Source organism: Nicotiana tomentosiformis, chromosome 4 (genome assembly GCF_000390325.3).
Source record: "Nicotiana tomentosiformis chromosome 4, ASM39032v3, whole genome shotgun sequence".
Lineage (NCBI taxonomy): Eukaryota > Viridiplantae > Streptophyta > Magnoliopsida > Solanales > Solanaceae > Nicotiana > Nicotiana tomentosiformis.
In genome coordinates, this window is record NC_090815.1 from 89,893,522 (window position 1) to 89,910,604 (window position 17,083).

General features: G+C 35.3%; 1 protein-coding gene and 1 long non-coding RNA gene across 10 annotated transcripts; one reads left to right on the plus strand and one right to left on the minus strand.

Moving 5' to 3' along the window:
• Window positions 1-688: 688 nt before the first annotated feature.
• LOC104085782 (uncharacterized) lies at window positions 689-5,176 on the minus strand. Of its 9 annotated transcripts, none has more exons than XR_011415509.1 (5): window positions 4,684-5,176; window positions 4,252-4,575; window positions 3,841-3,933; window positions 1,141-1,551; window positions 689-1,012 (listed from the first exon to the last, which is right to left on the minus strand). It is a non-coding gene; the product is annotated as an uncharacterized lncRNA (long non-coding RNA). The 9 variants fall into 9 exon arrangements; XR_011415507.1 differs by having other exon boundaries at window positions 1,141-1,201; window positions 1,418-3,933; window positions 4,684-5,165; XR_683948.4 differs by lacking the exon at window positions 4,252-4,575 and having other exon boundaries at window positions 4,937-5,166.
• A 7,386-nt stretch (window positions 5,177-12,562) lies between these two features.
• On the plus strand, window positions 12,563-13,000 carry LOC138891373 (uncharacterized). The gene has a single exon (XM_070201338.1). The coding sequence runs from the start codon at window positions 12,563-12,565 to the stop codon at window positions 12,998-13,000; it is 438 nt and encodes a 145-aa protein (XP_070057439.1).
• Window positions 13,001-17,083: the final 4,083 nt, after the last annotated feature.

Sequence of the window (17,083 nt, forward strand, 5' to 3'; positions counted from 1 at the left end):
TTTTGCCCCTTTGTATTGAAAATTATGGGACATTTTATCAGCATTTTGGCTCAAAGATTTTTTAAAAAAATTAATTTTGGCTCAAAGATAGGTTTTGATTTTGTATCTGTGATTTGATATCATCGTATTTTTGTTACACAATTTGGCTTGTAATTTCCAGCATAACATCACTAATTTATTGAATTATGTATTTTTGGGTGCTCTCTTCATTTTGAAAATAAAATTGGAACAATAGTATATATCGGTTCTTTTCGGACATTTATGCTATGTTAGCACTTCTGCAGAAAAACAAAGTTCTCTTTTTCTTTTTTCTCTTCAAGTGGCAGCTCAGCTATAAATGAAGTTCAATATACTTGTCGATTCATCTGCTTCACACTTTCATGGGACCCTTGAATTATAAGTTTATCTTTGTATAATACTACACAAATATTGTTCGATAATGACTTGATAGGACTTTTAGTAATTAGTAGATATCTCATTAAATGACTCAAGCTATTGTTACATCTTTCACTTCAAGGGTTTCAACTTTCAATGCTTCAAAATCTATAAACTGTTAGTCTTTTTCTTTTTTATCTTGATGAAATTAATTTTATGTTGTACTGAATTGCTACTTTTTGGCGTGTACCCGTGCACATATGCTCGACATTGTAAACAGGTCTCAAAAGTTCAATTTTGCAAAGCAAAACAGTTCAAAATTAAGCTGGTTTTAACAGCAAAGCAAATTAGAAAACAACATTCATCCTAAGATTAGTCAAATACAACTCCCTTTCTCATATAGATGCAGACATACATACATTGGTACACTCCTTCATATTATTTATTTCTCATATAATTTGGCTAAAGCATAAAATAGAAAGACCATCGCAGCATAAGTAATATCCCGTCTTTAGCTTGGGAAACTTGATGCAAGTCCATGAGCCCTGTTGTGTTCTTTCTGGCATGCAATGTCAAGACAGAAATGCTTATGCATCGGTTCTTTCTGCAAAATGGCTTGAATCTCCCACTTGCATCTCTGTTCAAGTTCATATAAAATTCAGTTCTAATATGCACAATTGAGCATTCCAATATTCTTAATTAAAGAGATGAGCATTTGACAAATAAATAGATGCATTAGTTAGCACTACAAGATAGTCCACTTACTGAAGGGCATGAGTATTTGTGTGGGATTCGAACTAATAACTATTGATTTCACAACAACAATCTGAAATAATATTAGCAAAAGGTGTCAAATAAGTATGAAATTTTGATATACATAAACTTAAGAGCCTGATAAGACAAAATTCTCATGCTTACTTGCAAGGTGTTTGGTAAGATCAAATTAAGCACTAAAAAAATCCTACTAAAAGTAGAATCCAATGCCACTAACAAAAGTGTCAAAACCCAAACCATTACAGTTTACAAGCAACATATTACTCACTTCTGCAATTATCCAAGTTGAGAAGAATAGTTAAAGCTGGATTTGGTATCAAAATATTATCCAATTATTAACCAAATGCTTTAAAACTGAAGAATAATTGCTCCATCTTTGGTTTCTCTTGCTTCCATGTAAACCTATGATACATAAAGCCTTGGAAGACAGTTCAGCAATTTAAATAAAATCTGGAAAAAACACAAATAAAATAGAAGCAAAAAAGCACAATCTGTGCAACTAAAGGAATAACCAGTCCTGCAAAAGCGACAATGATAAATTTTTCAGTAGTTCCTCTGAGTCCCCGTACATCTCAGAACTTGTGCAACAAAATCCAACTTAGACATTACTTGCTTTCCCTAAATTGGAAAAAGGGGGAAAAGTGAAAGAGTTGGTCATCGGATGAGGTTACAACATGATTTTAGGTGTGAAAATGAACAGTACTTTAAAATACTTACTGCAGGAATATCGATGGTTGTTAGCGCCATCTCCTAAGGCGTAGAGAAAATTTTCCTAATAGAGATCTCGTCAAACACTTTTATGATCAACAGCGATAACCCCTAATATTACAAACCGATAGAAAGAGAAATGGATTGTATCTTAAATAATATGATGGGCTATTATACTTCATTGGTGGTGCGGAAGATCTACAAACATGAGGTTACCAACTATATTCAATTTTCAGTTTCTCAACACAAGTTTATGTAGAGTTGATTGTTCTTTTCCTATGATTATATTCTCATAAATTATCTTAAAATCCTCCACTTCAGAGTATCATCTATCTGCGATGCGTCATCATTCCTCATGTTCTTTTAATATAATTGAAATTAACCTGCTTTTTTCTAATTTTCACTTATTAAGGCTCTAGAGAAATTAAACCCTTCGTTTCTAAAGTACCATATGAGCTGGCAAGTAGTACTATATTTTCACCGACTGACCAAAGCAATAATTCCTAAACAGACTGAAGGCACCTAACAAATAACAAACTCAACTTACTCCAGATTATTACTTCTGTAATGTACCAGTATTTTTTTTTTTTTGAAATGGTGAGTAAGTTATATATTAAATAGAGGAATATCTTAGCAGTAATGTACCAATATCTTCTAAAGAATCAAAGTAGAGCGAAAAGGATCTGAGTAGAGAGCTATAAAATTTGATAAAAGGCCATATGTCCATGAGAGAGGATGAACTTCTAAAACTGTTTTAGGTTACTGTATCTCAAATGTTCAAGAAAAGTTGATCAATAAAAAATATGTCGGGTTCTCTTCCTTTGGAAGGGAAAGGATGGTAAAAAATATTTGGTACTGCTTGTGCTTAGAAATTAAAAAACTTGTAACACGACATCTCTAAATCCTATGATCCCACTCTATCCTCCTCACTCACCCCATTCAATCAAAACTACCAACTCAACTATGGAAACTCCTGAAAGACCAAAAGGAGAATTCTAAAACAGATATAGCATATAATTTCATTGCTCATACTTGAAATTTAATGGCTGTAAGCCAAAGAAACTACTGCTACTTATAGGATTGACTATGCGTATTTACATCCTGTCAAATTTCAGATGTAAAAGCACCTGACCATCTTTCATTGTCGTCAAACCAAATGGCCTTTCATTATGCTTTTTTATATACATCCTTGAAAATATGAGTAACCAGGGACTTGTATGTTTGATATAATAAAATACTTGCACTATTCTTTTTGGACTCACTATCTGCATTTTCTTCCACCATGTCACATCAACAACGACAGTATAACACTCATAGTTGCTTACCTTGTTCGCCAGAGCTTTAATTATTATGCACTCTTCACTCCAATAAAAACCAAATTTCAGCAGATGAAACATAGGATCCAGCTAGCAAAGAAGTATTATAGTTGTGAAAGAGTTAAAGGATGGTTCTAGAAGCATGGAACTCGAAAAGTACTAAAGAGAATTTGCCACATCTCCAAGAAAAATTATGTCATTATTTAGATTCCCTTATCCTTAAAAAACAGTAGAAAACAGGATCATATGAGAAGAACTTTAATGACAAGGAAGTTAGAACTACACAACATACAATATAGAGAGAGATGGTATCTTATATATACATAGAATTGATTTAGTAAAAACTAATAGATGAGGTTTACAGATTAATACTTTAACACTTGGTGTATCTGCTTTGTATTTGCTTAAATGTTCTTGCTTTTATCCTTTTTTCTCTTCTTTCTATTCTTATGTTTCTGCTGTCTTACGGCTACTTAATCTTTTCTATGCTCTCACCTTCAACTTCAAAGAAAGAACATGTAAATACCTACAATCACTATAAGAATGGAAAGCTATTAATCAATGGCCTACACAACCTTGTACCAGTTCCTTCAGCTAAAGAATCTGGTGCAAGAATGGAAGCCTTCTATTGGAAGAATCAATGTTATTCTCGATGTGCATGACTTACAGTTCTAGCTTCAATTGACTATTAGTATTCTGTAAAGCTTCTTCTGAAGGCATCAGCCGACGAAGTAGAAAGATGAGGACCATGGATTGTTATCTGTAACAAATAAAACAAATACATCAACAAATGAAACAACATAGAACAATCAGATGTGACATCATACACCAATCAAATGTGACATTCATATACGAAACTAAACCATGTAAGCTGCACATGGAAAGTAAATATTCATGAAATACCATTGTCCCGAAAAAACATCTAGAATTAGAAAAAAACAAGCAGAAAGATACCAAACAACGTTATAATCCAAGCACGTTTTGTAGTTCATAGTATGTCACTTTTCTAAACAGAGAATGAACTTCTTTAGCATCGGAGCATCTAAGTTTCAAACTGGAATGAACATCAACTATGTACCTGTAAAAGATTAAGATTTGAAACCTACAAAAAGTACAATATTTAAAACTCAGTACATAACCTTTTGACAATACAGATGAAAATAGAAATGAATGAAAAGCATCATGCAGCCAAAGGTGAACTTCAGTGGACATAAGTGGGTGTGTTAGTGGTACCCTAATCAACTACTTAATATCAGTCACCACTCGCCATGATCTTAAAACTTGATCAAGTGGAAAACTTGAATGGTGAAGAAAGGCTAAGGGGCTAAAATAGACACAAAGTTAACCTAAAAGAGAGACCAAGATCATGCTCCCCTAGAAAGGTTCAAGGCTGCCGAAACCACTGGAAATAAAAATTAAAATTATGACATGCATAAACAATTAGAAGCCCCAAAAAGTGCATCAAATAAAAACATGAATTAAACAAACGTGCAAGAAAATTAAAATTTACATGAGAAAATAAAAGCTCAATTAGACCAGATGGAGAAACAGAGCCTCTAGCATATCATCATAAATTGTTCCCAAGGTTTTTTATGTTTCCCATAAATGTCTTTGGTTGCAACATTCTGTCCATATTGCACCTAAATGGGTTTTTTTTCTGGGTATTATCAAAGATCTTATGCGGGTAAAAATAGCAGATAGCGAGGAAGAATCACCATAGTTCACAGATACAATGATGTGAATAAATTACCCAGTAGATTTACCAGATAGATAAAGAGTAACAAGAGCTCATCTGAAAAGGTAATACGGAAAAAATAAGAGCGGTATCCAAGGATAGAAGCCATGGTGATTTGAAGAGAAATCAGAAAAGCAAATAACAGAGACTGAATTGAAGGAAAAGAACGGTTAGGAAGAGATTGTTGAGCGAAAGAGAAGGAAAAGCTAGTTTCGCCGTCAAAACAACCAATGAACTGTTAGGGAACACCAAGAATTTAGTCAGCCACAATTTGGGTAAATTCCAAAACTACCCTTCGTCGTACCCTCAAGTTTCACTTATTATATAGTACTGCCATCGTTTTCAACATATCTCTTTATTTGTCCGTTCAAAAAAGAATGATCATTTTTTAAATTTAAAAAATAATTTTACTTAAATTTATAATTCTATTGTTAATAAGAAATTCTTATAATTATACAAATACTCTGGGTCCTTTTTTGAATTGTTTAGGATCATAAATTCTAAAAATCTTCATTTTTTCTTAAACTTCATGCACAATCAAACATATTCATATAAATTGAAACGAAGGGAATAGTTATTAAAAAAAAACATTATTGTACTATCTTGTTTTTGTTTAGTTGAAATGCATCTGAATTGGTAGAATTACTTTTTATCATATGCAAGTAAGACGCTCACCGACTATGCAGAACTCTAAAGTGGTATTGTTTTACAAGCTAATTTGATAGAGTCCTTACTCAAATATACACTCAACAATTTGAAATTATCTAGAATAATATTTTATTATTTGTTTGTAATAAAAAAATTATTTAATTATTTGTGTAGCACTCATAAGGTCAATAACTAATTTTTTCAAACTTTTGATGGCCAAATATCTATTTTACTCTCAAAATTATTAATTTTTTTATTTAATACCTTTTTAATATTATTAGTTTTTCCTTTTAACTCTATATAATGGACTTACCTATAAACCAAATAATTTTACTTTTAAAATAAAAAAGAAATAATAAATTTTAGATATAAATAATATTGGAACAAAATAATTGCTGAGTAATCGCGACTACAAAATTAAAAATACTAATTATAGTTTGCAATCTCAAATTGCAAATGTTTTTGGAATTAATGTAGTATCGTTTTAACTTTGGACTAGGTAAATTATAATTTGGCTGCTAATTTTATATCGAATTTAGCCCAATTTTTCAAATGCTACTTCAAAACCCTTCGCCCCTCTATTTAAACTATCATCTAACTTGTAATGACCCAACCGGTCATTTTGACTTTTAGAATCCCGTTCCCCTAAATAAAACTCCTCATATGTACTTTTTATAAATTTATGACTTGCGGGAATGGTTGGTTTGGGATTTGAAAGTGTTCGGGTTGAAATCAGAACACTTGGTTCCTTAAGTTGGCCTTAAAATGATAAGTTTGACTTCGGTCAACATTTTGAGAAAACGATCCCGGAATAGAATTTTGATAATTCCAACAGCTACGTATGGTGATTTTGGACTTAGGAGCGTGTTCGAAATTTTATTTGGAAGTTCGTAGTTAAATTAGGCTTGAAATGGCTAAAATAGGAATTTAAGTTTGGAAGTTTGACCGGGAAGTTTACTTTTTGATATCGGAGTCGGAATCTAGTTTCGAAAATTTTCATAGCTCCGTTATATCATTAATGACTTGCGTGCAAAATTTGAGGTCAATCGGACTTGATTTGATAGGTTCCGGCGTCGTTTGTAGAAATAAAAATTTTCAAAGTTCATTAGGCTTGAATCTATGTGTGATTCGTGTTTTAGTATTTTTTGATATGATTTGAAGGCTCGACTAAGTTCGTAATATATTTTGAGACGTGTTGGTATAAGTGGTTAAGGTCCCGAGGGCCCGGGGTAGATTCCGGGTGGTTAACGGATTGAATTTTGAATTTGAAGAAGAGTTGAGGCAGTTGATATCTGGTGTGATCGCACCTGCGGAAAAGGGCCGTGGGTGCGAAGCCACAGGTGCGAAAAATCCATCGCAGGCGTGGATACCGCAGGCGCGAAGAATTTTGCCGCGGGTGCGAAGCCGCAGGTGCGAAAAATCTATTGCAAGCGCGGACACCACATGCGCGAAGGATTTTGCCGTGGGCGCGATGATCGTTGGGCAGTGAGTGTTTAAAGCGGGGATTTGAGCATTTTTGCTCATTTCTTCATTCTTGGACGATCTTTGAAGCTTCTTGAGAGGAGCATTCACCTAGCAACTTGGAGGTAAGTTAATTCTCACCTATTGCAAGTTAAATACATGGTTTATATATGGATTTAGACATGAAAATTAGTAGAAATTATGGGGTTTTGGTAGAAAATCTAGAATTTGGTATTATTAGATTTTTAGCGCGAATTTGAGCATGGGATTGGACATAAGTCATATATTTGAGTTCACAAGGTTATGGGTAATGATTATTTTCGAAAATTTTCGGAATCCGAGACGTGGGCCCCATAGGCAATTTTTTAGTTAATTTCGAATTTTATTGAAAAATATAGCAGTTTCTTATGGAATTGATTCTATAATTTTTGTTGACTGTATCGAATTAATTATGACTAGATATGAGTCGATCGGAGTCGAAAAATCGAGGAAAAGGCATACTACGTGATCAAATTGGAGCAAGTCGAGGTAAATGACTTGTCTAACCTTGTGTGGGGGAAATTTCCCCTAGGATTGGTATTGAAGTAATAAATTGAAATGTGTTAAAAGTCGTGTACACAAGGTAACGAGTGTGAAAGATTATGTCTTTAAATTGTGTAGATTCGTTGTTGCATATCAATTAAATAATTTTACCTTGTTATATTCTTCATCATTGATTTAAATGTTTATACTTTAAATTTGCTTGACCTTTTCCTGCTAATTGTTTTATCTTTTTAATTGAAACTTGATTTCTTTTATTCTGTGTATTATTTGAAGGTTGATTTTCTTAAATTAAATATTATTAATATGAATTATTTGACATTTTAAATTTGGTATTGAAGCAACGTATTAAAATTTTGAAATACTATTTTGTTGAGTTATTCACTCCCAAATATTTTTGGTGAGATTTTCGTACTCATTGTGATGGAGCCGTGAGCTCTTTATTATGAAAAAATATTGTTATTAATTTATTTTGGCAAATTAAAATATTTGGGCACTTTAGGTACAAATTGTGATATATTGTGATATTGATACGCATGCAGTGGTATAAGGTTTGGGTGTTGAAACGCATGCGGTGAGATAAGGATGGCTTGATACGAGTGGCTAGTAGGGGAAACTACTAGAAGTCATGCGGTGTGATAAGGATGGCTAAAACGCGGGATGTTATCTCTGGAAAAATATTTTCTTTAAAATAAATTGTGAAGGCTCCCGCGTTGATATAAGGAAATGAGATATTGTGAACTTATTTATGATTTGGGACTACGAGGCAGTACCTCGGGAGTGCCCTTGTTGATATTGATTTATGGCCGCAGTTGCCTTTGATTATTGTTGTGATTTTCTTAAAGTTGAAAAGAATTTTGTTTTGTTTCCACGAGGTATTAATTTCCATTATTGGTATAATTAAATGGTGACATACTACTTGATTCATTTCCATTGTCATTTTATCTTATTATATTGTTAAACATTTTACCATGCCATTATTTATTTTCTAGTAGGGCCTGACCTGACCTCGTCACTATTCTACCGAGGTTAGGCTTGGCACTTACTGGGTACCGCTGTGGTGTACTCATATTACGCTTCTGCACATCTTTTTGTGCAAATTCAGGTACATCTTATCGGACCAGGCATCAGCAAACTAGCTGTACGAGGAGACTTCGAGGTATATCTGCCAGCGTCCGCAGACTCCGGAGTCCCCTTCTATCTTACCATGTTGTCTTCCTTATTTGTTTTACACTCTCATGTATAGAGACATAGAGAATAAATTCTTAGAAGTTTGTGACTTATTTCTACCTTGTTTTGGGATTTGAAATTGTTTGAATTGTAGTTTATTTATTTCAGATATCTATTATTATTCCGCATTGATAGGCTTACCTAGTCTTAGAGACTAGGTGCCATCACGACCTCCTACGGAGGAAATTTGGGGTCGTGACAAGTTGGTATCAGAGCTCTAGGTTCATAGGTATTATGAGTCACAAGCAGGTTTAGTAGAGTCTTGCGGATCGGTACGGAGACATCTGTACTTATCTTCAGGAGGCTATGGAACTGTTAGAAAAATATTCACTTCTTTGATTCCTTATTGTGCGCAATTGTTGAATTCAAAGTTCTAAACCATTATCTTTCTATTCTCTCACAGATGGTGAGGACACGCACAACTGGATCCGATGATCAGACACCCATGCCCCCTGTTGGAGCCGCAAGAGGCCGGGGTCGGGGCAGAGGCCGAGGAAGACCATGTGGTGCAGCCAGAGCACCTACACGAGCTGCTGCACCAGAGCCACCAGTAGCTCCAGTTGGAGAGCAGGCACCTGAGATGCCTGCTACTACTCTTGCACTTCAGGAGACTCTTGCCTAGTTTTTTAGCATGTTTGGCACTCTAGATCAGGCAGGGTTAATTCCACTTGCTCCTGTCACATCTCAGGCCGGGGGAGGAGAACAGACTCCCGCCGCCCGTACCCCAGAGCCATGGGCCCAAGTTGACTATGCCCTAGAGGTTATACCAGTGCAGCCAATTGTCCCAATTCGGTCTGAGATTAGGACAGCAGTTTCAGAGGGGGAGCAGCTCAGGCTCGAGAGGTACCAGAAGTACCACTCTCGAGGTGCTCCTTTCTTTGATACTCCTTTTTTCTTCTTAATTGCAAAATGAGTTTGTTAGATTTATCGTTGTTTTGACAAATTGATGAGTGGGGTTTGTTCTTTATTATATTTGGAAGTAATATTTCAAATTTGAGCTTATTTGGAGTAGATTAAATGTTTAATTATGTGTTGGATTGTTAAAATTCGAAGAACATGTTTATGTCCTAGGCAATTTCTTCTTCTTCTTCTTCTTCTTCTTCTTCTTCTTCTTCTTCTTCTTCTTCTTCTTCTTCTTGTTGGATTGTTAAAATTCGAAAAACATGTTTATGTCCTAGGCAATTTACACTTCAAACCTATTTGACCTTAAGTACATAAAAAGTCTGAAGCTGATCCTAAAGTAGGTAGACTTATAAATTTTTATGCAAAGTGGGTAGAACTTCAATGGTGACCCCAAAATTGAGTATATATGCAAATGCCTCCCGATTTATTATTCTATAGGTAAGTCCATAATATAGCATAAAAAGAAAAAAATTATAATATAAAAAAGTATTTTAAAAAATTATAGTTGATTATTTAAAGGGTAAAGTAGGTATCTGGCCACCGAAAGTTTGAGAAATCTAGTCTAGTGATCTTGTGAGTGCTACATAAATAGTAAAATGACTTTTCTATTAAAAAAAAAAACTATGACTTACTAGGTAATATCAAATAGTTGAGTGATCATTTTAGTAATAAATTTTAAGTTTCTAGTGCATAACTAACAAAGTGACAAATGTCATGCCCTAAACCCCAAATCTAGTGGATCACGTGACCAGAACTCATTAATGCTTCAAGCTTACATTGAATGAACCATATAATCCATTGATTATGAACATGCACACATATGCTTATAGATATTCATAACTTTCATGAGAAAACATATCACATATGGCTTAATAGTCTCATTATAACTTAAAATACAATTTTTGATTTTAAATCTGAAGTATATATAGTGTGGAATCATAACATATGATCATAAACACGAGAAATTCAAAATTATGAATTCTCATGTTGTTGAATATTGAAGTATTGATGATTAACAAAGTATGACTAAATGTTCAAAGAACCAGGTCCTCAACGTAGCTGCTTAACTGTTCTGAAGAACCTGCTCCTCAGGAGAAAGAATTAGCTCCTCCTAAGTGATACTTGTATGTTTGTACAAGATAATAACTTTATCTCAAAGTTACCCAGGTTCGAGTTTGGTGGATGATGGCTACTATAATTGATAAGGGTCAGTTGCTAAAAAAGATATGGATAATTCAGTCAGAGACTAAAGTCCCAAAACGTGTGGAATCCTTTGAAAAGTAGGAGTCCTATCAAAGAAGAAGCTGACTTTGAATAGGACTCCTAGAAGATCTCAAGTTTTGTTTAAATAGGATTGACTTTGGACTTCTAAACTATCCTTTTGCACATCAACTAATGAGTCATAAGTTGTTTACTTGTGTTGAGTACTTGCATTATATTCTTCCCGAGTCAGTCTAGTGAATGTGTTTTAGGTGATTGAGTTGTAATCACGTGTCATAAACAATCAGTGAGTTGGAGTGAGTATTTTTCTTTACAAGTTAGAGTAACTTTTGAATCAAATAGGAGGATTAGGAGTATTGGAGAGCATTTAATTACAGTCTTGTAATTGATACATTTTGGTTCAATGTTCTAGTGGAATTGGAGCTGAAAATCCTGCGTGGTAGGTCGTGATGTTTTCACCTTTTGAGCCGGGTGATTTTTCACGTAAAAATCGTTGTGTTCATTTCATTTCTTGTTTACTTTACGCTTAAGGAACACGGTAAAGAACCAAGTTCTTTAGTAATTCATATGGGCACTCAAATTAACAATTAGTATCACAACAGGTTCTCTCATTTACACGGCTAACATCTAGAGAGATCTTGAAAGCAAGATGAGTGCTCCACCCGAAATTAATAAAGCACAATCAACTACTAGGCCACCCTTGCTCAATGGAAAAAATTACAATTGGTGGAAATTAAGAATGGAAGACTTCCTAACAGCTGAAGACTATGAACTATGGACCATAGTGAACCAGGGTCCTTTGATTCCAACTAAACAAAATGCACAAAATGAAACAGTTCCTAAGGTCCCCTCCGAATTTATGGCAACAGATTTTAGAATGATGGAGAAGAATACAAAGGCTAAGAAAATTCTTATCCGTGGACTTGGTCCTAATGAGTACAATAGAATTTATGTGTGCTCTAATGCGAAGTAGATATGAGATGCTCTCCAAACAGCTCATGAAGGAACAAACCAAGTAAAGAGATCAAGGATTGAGATACTCATGAGAAACTATGAGCTTTTCTCCATGAAAAAGTCTGAGCCCATCCAGGATATGATGACTAGGTTCACTATAATAACCAATGAACTGAAATCACTTGGAAAGGTGTTTACCTCAGAATTGTTGGTTAGCAAAGTTCTAAGAATCCTTCCAGCTTCATGGGTATCAAAAGTCACTGCAATCCAGGAAGCCAAGGAATTGGACAAAATCTCACTTGATGAGTTAGTTGGAAACTTAAAAACTCATGAAATGAGAAAGATGGAACTACGCAAGGAATAACCAAAGAAGGATAAGTCCTTGGTCCTTAAAGCAGCCTAGGATGAAGAATTTGACTATGATGATCCCGATCTAGCAATGTTTTTCAACTTCAAGAGGTTCATGAAGAATTCCAAAAGTGCATCTAAGAGAGAGACCAGTAATAAGTCCAAGCATATCGAAAAAGCTAACTATGATGGGTGCTACAAGTGTGGTAAGCTAGATCACATGGTCAAGGACTGCCCAATGTGGAAAATTGAGCGGAGGAAAGAATGAGTTGAAAAAGAGAAACGAGAGAAGATAAGAGAAAAGGGTTCCAACAAAGGAAAAATCCTAGGCAAAGGATTTACTGAAACAATGAAGCAGGCATTCTTGGCAGCATATGAGGACAGTGGAAGTGATCAAGATGAAGAAAAGGGGTATGAGGCTATAAGTCTCTATGCTGTGATTAATGAACACCAAGTTGTGAAGACAAAACCCCTAGTACAACTTGGAATGCACATTGGAAGACCTCATTTATTTGATGAACACCACTGTGATGAATGGAAGCTATGTATGAAAATATTTTTTCAGGCTACTGACTTTGACCTATGGGTAATTGTTAGTCATGGACCAACACTCCCAACCAAATTGGACAGTGAAGGTAACAGGTGCAACAAAAGAGAAGAGAAATATGATGAGAAAGATCGTTATCTAGTTCAGAAAAATGCTAGATCAAAGGACTTGCTCTACAGGATCCTGTCTAGAAATACTCTCCTCAGTGTGTCCTCTTATATCTCTGCTCATGATATATAGAGGACCTTGGAAACTGACTTTAGAAATTAAAACATCGAAGTGGCTTTGATGGCGATTGAAGAATATAAAACAGAGGAAGCAGTGATAGGAATGATGGCCATGAGAGATTCAGAAACTGAAGAAGAAGCAAACCAAGTAAGTATATCTTACTTGAAAAAAAATATTCATGCTATGTCCAAAAAACAACTGATGGCCATAATTGTGACCTTAATGAATGAAATAGATAAAATGAGTACTGGAAATGATCAGCTAATAAGCAACCTTTCGTGTGTCAAACTTGATATCAAAGAACTTGAGTCTGACAAAGCTAGTTTAAAGAAACAGGACAAAGACCTTAAGAACCAGGTTCTTGAGCTTACTTTTAAGAATGAGAAGTCTCTTGATATACATGGAAAAGAAAAAATGAGTGATCTACAGGATAATCTTGAAAAGGAATTAAAAATTTCTAATGATAATCTTTGTGATGATGAATGTAGAAATAAAGTCCTGCATGAAAACCTAGTAAAGGCCAATTATGAACTCTCTAGACTAAGCAAATGTCATAGACTTCTAATGCCTTGAATTGGCTAAATGAAAACTGTAGCCCTAACAAATTTGGAATTGGCTACAGAAAACCTGTCCCTAAGTTTGACCCAAAGTATGTAGGAATTTCTTATAATAACATGTGCACTCATTGTGGAAGAGTAGGACACTTTAGAAATACTTGTCCTGTCTTAATTCATGCTCAGTTTAGGAACACCTTTGGTATTGCTAAAAATATGAAGAAGGAAGAGGAGCCAAAGGTTAATTCTCGTGTCCATACTAAGTGGATTAAGGTTAACAAGAAAATAGCTTCTAATCCTCTCCCCTTCTAGGAAATCTGATTCATCCTTTCTCAAACAAAACGAGACCTACGTTTGTCTGGGTTCCTAAAACTAACTTGTGAATTTTGGTGCAGGATAAGATGAGAGGAAACAATCAGTACTGGTATCTAGGCAGTGGATGTTCAAGACATATGACTGGAGAAAAGAAAAACTCCCTCTCACTGACAGCTTTCCAAGGAGGGAATGTGTCATTTGGAAATGAGGAAAAGGGCCAGATAAAAGGTATTGGCAAGGTTGGCAAGTCACTCTCTCATGCTATAGAAGAAGTGTATTATGTGGTAGGTCTTAAACACAATCTTCTTAGCATCTCTCAAATGTGCGACAAAGGAAATGAGATAAAATTCAATTCCCAAATGTGCACTGTCACAAAGCTTGATACTGATGAAATTGTGTTAAAGGGTAAGAGACATAACAATATCTATAAGATATCGATTATGTCACTTCCCCAGAGTGAGTACACATGCTTGAGTGTAGTGGAAGATGATCCACTGCTATGGCATAGAAGATTGGGACATGCCAGTCTTTTTTAACTCAATAAGTTGGCAACAAAGGACTTGGTCCTTGGGATACCTAAAGTTGAGTTCACTTCTAACAAGGTGTGTGATGCATGTGTTAGAGGGAAACATGTTAGGTCATTCTTTAATTCTAAAAAATTTGTAAGTACTTATAAACCTCTGGAACTCCTTCCGGTGGACCTATATGGACCAATGAGAATAAGGAGCAGAGGAGGTAAGAGGTATGTGTTTGTGATTGTTGATGACTTCTCCAGATATACCTGGACTTTAATTTTGGGATCCAAAGATGAAACCTTTGATGTTTTCTGTGTGTTTGTCAGAATGATTCAACAAAATCTAGGATGTAATGTTTTAAGTATAAGAACTGACCATGGAACTGAATTTGAAAATTCAAAATTCCTTGAGTTCTGTGGCTCACATGGCACTGACCATAATTTCTCTTCTCCTAAAACTCCACAACAAAATGGGGTTGTAGAAAGAAATAATAAATCCATAGAAGACATGGGGAGGACCATGTTGATTTCCAGTGGACTGCCTAAGAATTTCTAGGCTAAGGCAATCAATATTGCTTGTTACCGACTAAATAGATGTATGGTAAGACCAATTATTGAGAAAACTCCCTATGAGTTACTTCGAGGAAGAAAACCCAACATCACTCACCTGAGAGCCTTTGGGTGCAAATGTTTTGTACATAATAATGGGAAAAAAGCTCTAGGTAAGCTTGATGGCAGAAGTGATGAGGGAATTTTCTTGGGTTACTCTCCACATAGTAAAGCCTATAAGGTTTTTAATAAAAGAACTATATGTGTGGAAGAAACTATTCATGTTATTTTTGATGAATCTAACAACTTGGTTGAGAAAGATCTATAGGATGAAGATTATGACATAGGGTTCACTAGTAATGGAGATACAAGGGAATCTGATGAAGATGGATATGAAAACAACAAGGAAACTGACAATGATCATAAGGAACAAGAAGAAGAAAAACTACTCTAACTGCTGACCAGACTAATGAAGCCACACCTACTGAACCTACTCCTTTGGGTTACTCCTTGGGTTTATCTTCTCTGGGTATACAGATCAGACCATAGAAGCATCAAAGCTCACATCCTCTTGAGAATATCATCTCTGATCCAAATGCAGGGGTGCAAACCAGTTCTTCTCTAAGAAATCTATGTGTACTCACAACATTCCTCTCACAGGTTAAACCTAAGACTATCAAAGAAGCTCTAAAGGATCCAGACTAGATCATAGCCATGTAAGATGAGCTAAATCAGTTTGAGAGAAGCAAGGTCTGGCATTTGGTACATAAACACAAGAACAATACTATCACATGTACTAGATGGGTGTTCACAAATAAGTTGGATGAACAAGGAAATATCACAAGGAACAAGGCCAGACTGGTGGTTCAGGGATACAATCAAGAGGAGGGCATTGACTATGATGAGACATTTTCATATGTTGCTAGAATGAAGGCTATAAGAATGTTGATAGCCTTTGCTGCCCACATGGAATTCACTTTATACCAGATGGATGTAAAGGGTGCCTTTTTGAATGGTTACCTGAAAGAGGAAGTGTTTGTCAAACAACCTCCTGGATTTGAAAGTGAAGAATTTTTTGACTACGTGTTCAAACTAGATAAAGCTCTTTATGGACTGAAACAAGCTCCAAGAGCTTGGTATGAAAGGCTCTCAAAATTCCTCTTAGCCAACAACTTTGTAAGAGGAATGGTGGACAACACTCTATTTCTAAGGAGTAGAGGGAAGAATATTCTGATATTACAAGTGTATATGGATGACATTGTCTTTGGGGACACCAATGAGGCAATGTGCAAAGAATTTGCTGAGATGATGAGAAATGAGTTTGAAATGAGCATGATGGGTGAATTAAACTTCTTTCTGGGGCTGCAAATCAAGCAAACTCCTACTGGAACTATGATACATCAGCAGAAATATATCAAAGAATTACTGAAGAAGTTCAAGATGGACTCCTATAAGTCTATTGATACCTCATTGCTATTGCAACAAAATTGGACTTTGATGAAGAAGGGAAAAGTGTGGAACAGAAGCTATATAGAGGAATGATTGGATCACTGTTGTACCTCACAGCAAGCAGGCCTGATATAGTGTTTAGTGTGTGATTATGTGCAAGATTTCAGGCAAATCCCAAGGAACCTCACCTAAAGGTTGTCAAAAGGATACTAAGATATCTCAAGGGGACCCCTGACCTCTATCTATGGTATCCCAAAGGGTACAACTTTGATCTAGTTGGTTATGCTGATGCTGACTGTGCATGTTTTCATGTTGACCGGGAAAATACTTCAGGAACATCTCATTTTATAGGTTCTTGTCTGGTGTCTTGGGGAACCAAGAAGCAAAACTCAGTGGCCTTATCCATAGTTGAGGCTGAATATATGGCAGTAACATCCTGCTGTGCTCAATTACTATGGATAAGACAACAGCTATGGGACTATGGTATATTTGTTGATTGTGTTCCTATTTTCTGTGATAACACAAGTGCCATAAACATTGCTAAAAATCCATATCATCACAAGAGAACCAAGCACATTGACATTAGACATCAGTTTCTCAGAGACAATGTTGAAAAAAGGAATATCTCAATTAACTTTTGTAAAACTATAGATCAAATTGCTGATATTTTTACTAAAGCTCTGAGTAGGGATCACTTTGAAAGGAATAGACTAG

Coding starts and splice junctions, on each gene's coding strand:
- LOC138891373 (XM_070201338.1), top strand. CDS start 12,563: ATGAAGCAGGCATTCTTGGCAGCATATGAGGACAGTGGAAGTGATCAA.